General features: G+C 31.4%; 1 protein-coding gene across 1 annotated transcript in view; it reads left to right on the plus strand.

Annotated features, from left to right (window-relative positions):
• Positions 1-8951, plus strand: part of LOC129966697 (brain-specific angiogenesis inhibitor 1-associated protein 2-like) — a 163813-nt gene extending 154862 nt beyond the window's left edge. Inside the window, exons 13-15 of the mRNA XM_056081216.1 lie at positions 241-463; positions 5136-5416; positions 8382-8951. Of these exons, the coding sequence (XP_055937191.1) occupies positions 241-463; positions 5136-5416; positions 8382-8454 (577 nt within the window). The 3' untranslated portion in view covers positions 8455-8951. The remainder of the gene's footprint in view (positions 1-240; positions 464-5135; positions 5417-8381) is intronic.
• Positions 8952-9638: the final 687 nt, after the last annotated feature.

The raw sequence follows: 9638 nt of genomic DNA on the forward strand, positions 1-9638 counted from the left end.
CCCCTCCTCCTTTTTTCGTACTGGTATATATATATGCCTTACGTCAAATTGTCAATTGGTCACGTGATATTGATAAAGCTGCAAAACTTTTTATAGTTTCTTGTGATTATCCTCTCTTTAAACGGGGTCGAAGTATATGCTCTTCACATAATTAGAAAAACAAATTAACTCACTATCGACGGGAAACCCTAAAGATCCTCTGCTTTTCTTCCTATGTGTTTTTTTCCTCTCCCTATCTAGCACTCTGGAACTGAAGCGCCGCAGCGTGGACGTGACGAGTCCTTATTCAACCTTCTGCAGCGTGAGTCGCAGTCGTACCACACCCAACATGCAGAACGGCGGCACCGACCACGACTCCTCTGGTGACTCTGGTCTACTCATGCTGCCTCCTCCACCTCCCTCCGCCCACAGACCCCTCTCCACTTTCATAGACACCAACGCTAAGAACTTGGACTCCTTACAGGTAATGGCGTCGACCCGCAACTCTCTAGCACCGGCCTCTCTTTCTCTGCTTTTTTCCTGTACATGAGTTTACCATGCTTTTGTCCAATAGATTTTAGTGTGATTATGTTAAAATTATATTATCGTATTCTCAAACTCTTATAGCATCTTTAAATAATCGTGAAGATTCATTGAATTAGTTCGCAAGTCTTTGTTGAGTGGAAAGGATATGCCACACAGAACCACTTAAGACATCTTACAGCCGTGGCGTAACGACAGGAGACAAAGAAGGCATTAACATTTCAGGTGCCACCAGTTGGGAGACGCCTTGGTGACAAAAGTAGCGTATATGTCACGCTATAAAGCCAAAGCCACGCTGCCATATGCTGTGTGTCATTTCTGCTTTTACTAAATCATATGAAAGCGAGACAGTCATATAATGTACCAGACGTCATTTAAATTTCAATGCTGCTGCCGTACAACTAGATATTTATGTACGTTTAATATAGGTTTTGAATTTATTCTAATAGATTCCTGGTTTTACCTCTGTGGGCCTTAATTCTCCTTCTTGGAGTATTTCCTTCTCGGAAAGACAATTAATGCTCTAAAATCAAATTGAATTGAATTGGCTCTTCAAAATGTTAAATGAACGTGTGATTTAAATTCATGGAGTCATGATCAAACGAGTAAAAGATTATCTCAATAATTATATGGCTAAATCTTTTCTCTTGTTACTGATATCAAAAAGGTACTATTAAAATCTTCAGAAGCATAATTTTTACCCATTAGTGTTTATTAGTTTCCGTCCATGATTTTCTGTACTTCCCGTCCATGATTTCGACATAAGGACATCATTCTTGATGTGTGATCAAACAATTTCTTTCTATGTATCTTGTAAGCAAACGTTTTTGGTTGATATAAGTAAGAATATAAAAATATCTAAAATTATGTTTTTCATTGACGTTTCATTTCTGATTTTGTATCACGATTTGTAGTTTTTGTAATAAGTATTAGAAGGAAGCCGTGTTTGTCATGCCCCTACAATGTATCGATAATTGAATCTACTGAACAGCTGTGCAAAAATTAGTTTGAAAATGGAAAAAAAAAAAAAAAAAAAAAAAAAAAATTCAACGGCAAATACAACATCTAAAACATTGATAAGAAACTCATGTAAGTATGTAAAACTTTGCACAAGAATGAAAATTTGGACAATTAGCGTGTATGTTGAAAAAAGAAAAAGTGATTATTCAAAGCAGAGAATTCTGGCTGAAAAAAATAGTTTTTAAATATAGGTGGAATTGTAATTCACATGAGAGAAGTCGACCTTTCTTTGACCTTTACTTGATGTCGCATGATAGTAAAGTCGAAATTATTCATATCGTCGTATTATAGAGCGTGAAAAGCCATCTGAATTGGCTGTTTGAAATCATAGTAAATGTTGTGCTCATGGACAAATATTCCAAATAATTATCGATTATGTAGCCTTACAAATAAAGACACACCGCAAGCTGGTAATGAGAATATCCGAATCACGTCTAAGCCTAATAATTAGGCTTAGACGGCTTATTATTAGGCTTATATTAGGCTAATATTATTAGGCTTATTGAGTGAAATATAGTATCTAAGCCTAATAATTATTAGGTTTAGATACTATATTTCACTCTGGTTATTTAAAAGCCTGTGAAGCATGTTTAATTAAGGTACACCCCGTAAAAAAAATTCGATGATTTACAGAACATAGGTATTGGGCTTCTTAGCAGAAATTGCAAATTTAGCCCCATCAGTCATTGATTTTGGATGCCGTTTCAATTAAAGAAAAGATTGGAATTTATAATCATATTTCGACAGTTTTTGCATTAATAAAGGTGTTAGACATTAAAACAGTTCATTTCGAAAAGTCAATCTTCTAGCATATATTTACTACTAGCCGCCTTTGGCGACCAGCCGGTTAGCCAATCTTAATGTTCGTTAAAATTTTAATAATTAAATATTTTATGCAATTCCTACTTTAATAGCTTCTTCATCAAAATATTTTAAAACTTCAAATTTTGATAGTCATATAATTCTCTCATAATATTATAAACGCTTTCAGTCATAACGTAATATGTATCTCTCTAATTTTCTGTTAGTTCCCGTAGAATTTATACTATAAATTAAAGTGGAAAGGATTAATCTGTAATTAATATAATAATATTTTTTACTGAAACAAAGCATTTTTTTATAATATGATAACTGATAACAGAGTCACTGAGCGTTTAAACTTTATGGGCACTAAAAAATATCTTTCCTAATTTATGTAATATTTCAAGAATTTGTCAATAAAATATTCTCAAATTCATTATGACCAGAACGATTAATTAACAATGTTTAATTTTAAATGCATCAAACACTAAGAAAATAAAACGAATCGTTTAAAATAATCGGTTGAAAACAGGTTAAAAAAAAACTAAAAAAACGATGCACTTAAAACTATAAGTGTATACAAAAAATATATAACTAACATAAATACAATTTAATTACAAAAACATGCAACTAACTTAAAAATAATTGAAATCATACGTTGATAGTGGTTGTCATGTCAACAATCAGAACACAATGCGCATGTGTGAATTTTCAACGCCAGTTACAGTAACGCAAATGTGTGAGTTTTTCTACGCCAGTTGGGGTAACGCTATGCAGATTAGAAATTTTTAATTTCCTTTATTCTGTTTTATTTTAATTCAAAAGTACTTAAGAATGAATCTGAAAGATCGATTAATTAACAATGTTTAATTTTAAATGCATCAAACATTAAGAAAATAAATAGAATCGTTTCAAATAATCAGCCGAAAAATCTTAAGCCTAGCCTCATGACTTGGGAAGAAAAACTAAAGCCGTACTCATTTGGCGATGGGAAAAATGAAAAGATTTTTTGGCGGGAAAAATAGTTTTTAATTAATAATTAAAATTCTAATTAAAAATTCAAAAAAAGGGCTATCCTATCTTTTAAGTTAGAACAAACTGCACACGGTGTGCAAATTTGATTAAAATCGGTTAAGTAGTTTAGGAGTCCATCGCGGACAAACAACGTGACACGTAATTTATATATATTAAGATGAATGTACAATTTTTCTAGCAGTTATTAATATGTTTTGCATAGAAATTGTAGAAATGAATCATCCCTAGACAAAAGCTTCTGTATATGTCACACTAAAATTCCGGAATTCTCTATTGGCTAGTCTAAGAAAGTTAAAAAAAAATCTTTTCTTGCTCATGTAAATATATATATTATCCAGTTTTTCCAATTTTTATAACATTAGTTATTTCCAATATTGATGAATAAAAAATCAAGATTCATGGGCTGATGATAAGGAGCTAAAAATGAGTTTCAATAACATGAAATTAGAAATGGCAAGAACTCCGCTAATCGCATTTTTGTTCGAAGACTTATTCTGATAAATAAGAAATCCGAAGAATACGAGATTAACTTCGAAAGCTCCTGAGCTTTATCAAGGAGAAATATAATTCTTGTTTTGATAACTATTGTGTTATTCTACGGACTTGGCTGCATACTGTAATCCCGATGGTATTGAAAGTAACTGTTATTTGTTCAAATCAAATTAGCGCAAATAAGAAATAGTAAATTTAAAATTTGAAATAATTATACTAGAAATATTAGGTAATAAAGTGTGCTTCAATTAGGTGTTGGACTTTTTATTGGTCGTGCTAAGTTTAGTCTCAAAAGTAGCGAAAAAAATTACAAATTCCCCTTAATGCTCATAATTTTATTTAGCATTTTCCAGCTATGAAAAATTAATTATCATAAACTTACTTCCACCTCTGAATTTTCTGACTTACACATAAAATAATTATTTGTAAAAAGTGCTTAATTGAAGAGAGATATGAGATGTTTTGAAATTCTATGCATCATCATTTATCTAATAGAAAAAATGCTTGTTCAAGATCATCACACAAGAAATGTGTTTAAAATATGTCATTTTTATGTGCCAGATATTTTTTTATTAAATTTATCTATAGATTATTTCCTATGTATTAAAGCTTAAACTTTTTATTGACGCTTCATAGATCAAATTTTGAATAATGAAATTAAATAGCTTTAACTCTATGTTCATAACTGCACAAATAAAAAAAATACGAGACAAGTATGAACATTTCTAATGCTCATTTACCCCAATAGATGGCAGCAGCAAAATTTTAAAAATTTCCCAGTGAAGAGAAGGAATGCAAATTTTTAAGCACATTTTATAATTTATGTTGGAACTTTGAAAATAACTACCTTAAAAAATTATAAAAAATTGTATCATGATTTCTTTTATACAAGTTTCATAATGTTAGTTTGTTGTACAAATATAAAAATTAAGAAGTGGTACCTATGGAATAATATATTTTCATTTTTTTTTTTTCTTCTTATTTTCAAATACAAGATATAAGCGGCGATTGCCATTTCTTGAGAAGGGAACTCTATTTATAAATATTGGTAAAATGATCAAGCAAATTGTATTTGAATCTTGACTTAATAAGAAAATTCCTTTTGATGATACCTGTTTAATTTCGCTTATGATTAGAAGGCAATCGCTAAAAAAAATCATCTGATCTTATAATTCATATGAATGATTAATTTCATGTTCATTTGTTTTGTTTTTGTATTTATTCTAATTTTTAAGTGAAATAAATCATGTTTTTTCATTTTGCAGCGCCTGCGGTCTAACTCCAAGCTTCTTCACACTTCCCAGAGCCTACCCGTCGGTACCCCCGCCGCCCCCACCCCCACCACTCCCTCAGGTCCCTCTTTGACGTCAGGTGAGCCCTTGGTCAGGATCCTGCCCCGACGTCTCCCTCCCATGTCCCTCCACTCCAGCAACGACAGCGGTTTTTGCAACGATGGACCGCCGCCGCCGCTGCCTCCAACCTTGCTTTCACCCACGTCGCCAGGATTCTCGCCAAGGGACGGCGCCAATGAAGACGCTAAACCTAAGTAAGCATCCCAAACGTACTCGCTATATTCTTGACTATGTTTATCTATAATTTTTGTTATTGAAATATTTTTTATAATCTAAAAAGACTTATTCTAAACTATTTTATTAATTTATGTTATAACGAAAGTAATTTTTATTTATTTTTTATTTTTAGTTAGTTTTTTTTAATTATTACTATTTTGTATTTATTTTATTTACTTATTTTTTACCGTGCTCAAATGAAAAATATTTCTTTTTCCGCACTGAGCTTATATGTCTTAAGACATTTTTAAATCATATTTTTATGAATCAAGAACTTGAATTGAAAGTGTATTTTAAGTGCGAATATTTGAACTCTTCTTATTAGTTTAAATGTTATTTATTAACTTTAAATTACTACCTATGAAAATGGATCTAAAATCTATTTAAATGAATTATCGCTTCTGAGATTACTGTAAATTATTTAACTTTTAAATTGGTTGGTGGTTGCGAAGATCGTTGAATGAATTTGAATAAAATAAGAAATATTAATAATAAATAAAGAAAACATTTAAGGAAATATGATATGATGAAAGAGTAATTGGTGTGCCGAGAATATTTTTTATGAGATATAACATGACGTGTAAGTCATTTTGCTAATATTACAAGTGATCAGTAAAAAGGTTAAATTCTCACCAAAGATTAATATTCCGTAACTGTTTTACGTCAATACCATGCAGGGCGCTCACTGCGGTAACATCTTTATTATAGAATATGTGAGAAAGTTTTAAAGAGACCACTCCCGCTAGTTTCATAAGTAAATACAAAATTAAAATTTAATGTATATTTCAATCTTAGAGTTTTATGACTTTTTAATTGCTCATTTGCAGTCGAATGAATCTTTTTAAGCGAGAATAAGAAACGCGAAAGTAATACAAAAAAAAGGCTTCCTATATACATCTTTAACTTTATAATTGCGTGGTGGTTATTATTATTCTCTCATAGTCTGGTAAGCTTTTTAAAATTAAAATAAAAAAGGTAAAAATAAACTATAATCGAAAGGACTCAATTTAAAATTTCATATTTTTATTAAAAGTTAACTAAAAATTAATAGTTGTTTACAAGTTTTCTTTCCTTTTTTGTTTATTTAAATTTACCTGCATCATTGAATCAAGAAATTTATTATTATTTTTATCGACTAAATAATTGTTCAAAATTAATTAGGAAAAAAAAAACGAATTTAAATAATGCCAAAAAATTAATTACACTTAAAAATTACAACACTATCAGTGGTGGGGTAACAGGAGTGCCATGGGATCAAAGCAGTAGTTCATTTATGCCATTTTTTTAAACCCAAATATGATGGGCGAAAACTAATGCCATACACGGGTGCCATTTAACATGCTGTAGAATTAATAACGAGATGAAGCGAACATATGTTCTACGTAGGGGGGCATCAACCCTCAGTACGTCGTACCCCCGCGACTACAATACACGAGTCACCAAAGTATAGACTGATATCGGTAAATACTTTCACTTTTTTTTTTCTCGAGTACAAAGAGAAAATATTGTCATTATCAAAAAAACCTCGAGGTCCTGCCTGCCTGGTCTTTCGAGGTCTCGAAAAACCTCGAGACCTCGAGGTCCTGCCTAGACTTTCCCAAGTTCGAAAAAGATATTTTCAAATTATGTCTGAATTAATTTTCAAATTATGTCTCTTATTCTATGAAATTTTAAGTGAAATCTGTTTTGTGGAATTCTGTCTGGTTTTGCTGAAAAACGATAACTACAAAATAAACAGAATTTAGGTAGATAAAATTTGGTACATTAGTTTAATATTTAAAATGTAGGCGCCTATCAATTTGGAATCAAATACTTTAAAGAGTTGACTGCCTGTCCCTCTGTACATTTGCATGCTTGTAAAGGCATGCAAAACGGAAGGGAGGAACGGAGCGTTGAGAAAGTTCAAGCACGGAAAGTTTTTAAATAAATGAAATTCGATATGTGATCTTGCGACTACAAGTGTAGTTTTATGCCAAATTTTGATTTCAACTGTCTGAAAAAAGGTCTCCAAAATCAATTTTCTGGCACTCGTGCATTAATCGCATGTCAGCAGTAAATAGCCCAAGTTCGTCGTAAAACTGTGGCTTCCCTCAAAAGGTTGATATTTCTTAACTATTGCTGGCCTATTCCATGTGATTAATACGCAAATACAGATTTTCATCACTGTGATATAAAGTACAATATTCTCATGTATGGGATTTAAAAATAAAAATCTGAGTACCCGAGTGTCTGTCACGGCTTTTCCTAATCCCATAATTCTTTGTAGGATGGAAGGGGAGAATACCTGTGTTATAGAATATGCGAGAAAGTGTTGTGAAAGCCACTCCCGCTGTTTTCTGTAGAGATTTTTTTGCTCGTACTTTAATTGCTCGTAATTAATTTCATTTGGAATTTAATTGGAATCGTTTAGCTGGGAATTTAATTGCAATGGTTTTGCTCGGAATTTAATTGCAATCGTTTTGCTCGGAATTTAATTGCAATCGTTTTGCTCGGAATCTAATTGCAATCGTTTTGCTCGGAATCTAATTGCAATCGTTTTGCTCGGAATCTAATTGCAATCGTTTTGCTCGGAATCTAATTGCAATCGCTTTGCTCGGAATCTAATTGCAATCGCTTTGCTCGGAATCTAATTGCAATCGCTTTGCTCGGAATCTAATTGCAATCGCTTTGCTCGGAATCTAATTGCAATCGCTTTGCTCGGAATCTAATTTCATTTTGTTTTGCTCGGAATCTAATTTCATTTTGTTTTGCTCGGAATCTAATTTCATTTTGTTTTGCTCGGAATCTAATTTCATTTTGTTTTGCTCGGAATCTAATTTCATTTTGTTTTGCTCGGAATCTAATTTCATTTTGTTTTGCTCGGAATCTAATTTCATTTTGTTTTGCTCGGAATCTAATTTCATTTTGTTTCGCTCGGAATTTAATTACAATTTTTTTTTTCAGGGAGAATATGTTTTCTTCCGTGAAGCTGCGAAGAGTGATTACCAATGATCGATCCGCTCCGATGATCAGTTAGTAATGAGCAGAACTATTCCAGCCTTCAGCTGTCACCATTTTCAGATCTTTTTTTTTTTTTTTTTAATCCTTATCCATCAATATGTATATCAAACGAACTGATTTCTTATCACTTAGCTTTCGCTCTGACAACAAATCTTTCCATTCCTTTTCCTCAAATTTCTTTTCCCTGTGTAACCCCTGAAGAGAAGATGTTATTTTGAAGTCTAACTTTGCATCTTGAATATTTTCAACAATGCTTTTTCATGTGCAATGTTTTTGAGAATGCTCATTCTTCTATTGTATATTGAAGTTTGTACATGCATGAGAATATTTGTTAGTGGAATTTTTCAACTCAAAAGCGGTGTGTATAAAAACAAAAATCTGCCTTTGTGCTTAGAGAGAAGGTTAGTAAAACCAATTCTTGTATTTATAAAAAAAAAAATTCAAATTGAATATGAATGTTATTATATGATATGCCTGTTTTTGAGAATCTGTAAATAAAAATAATAAAGTTTCCTTTCACCCAATGCTTGATTTTTGTCTTTATCGCATGCAAACATCCGTTCTTCGAAAATAAAGTTTATTGCAAATAAATATTCATTGCTATCCCGATATGATAAACATTTTTATTTGAAAATATCTGTTTCTTGCATATAAATTTGCAACAATAATGAACAAAAATGAAAGCTTCCATTAACACATCTTAAGTGCATTGTGATTTTGTGAACATTTTTATTAAAATGTGGAAGACCATAAAAATCGTTTTCTAAGAATGATCTAATTAGTTCAAAAGCTATGGCTACTTTGTATATAAGTAATTTTAAGCGTTAATTCCAAAAATCGACCGCTATATGATGCGAGTTTTCCTAGGGAATAACTTTTAAGATATGTCAATATTCATCAGAATTAAGTAAACACATAATTCTTTTAAATTAACACATTGATGACGATATTACATGGAATACATATGATTTATTTTTAAATCCTTAACTTGCGAATTTATTCAACTTTCTAATTAGATGACATATTCTATTTGGAACAATTATTATTTTAATTTTTATAGTATTATAAAGCCATTTGAGAGATATTCAAGCGCGTTTAATTGATTTTTGCAATTTAAATTCTTTCACTTTATTTAAAATTAAGAATTCAGTAATTAGATGCGAGTCAGTCTCTTCATTATATGCGAAAGGGTGAAGAAAT

This window comes from Argiope bruennichi, chromosome 4, assembly GCF_947563725.1.
Source record: "Argiope bruennichi chromosome 4, qqArgBrue1.1, whole genome shotgun sequence".
In the NCBI taxonomy this organism is placed as follows: domain Eukaryota; kingdom Metazoa; phylum Arthropoda; class Arachnida; order Araneae; family Araneidae; genus Argiope; species Argiope bruennichi.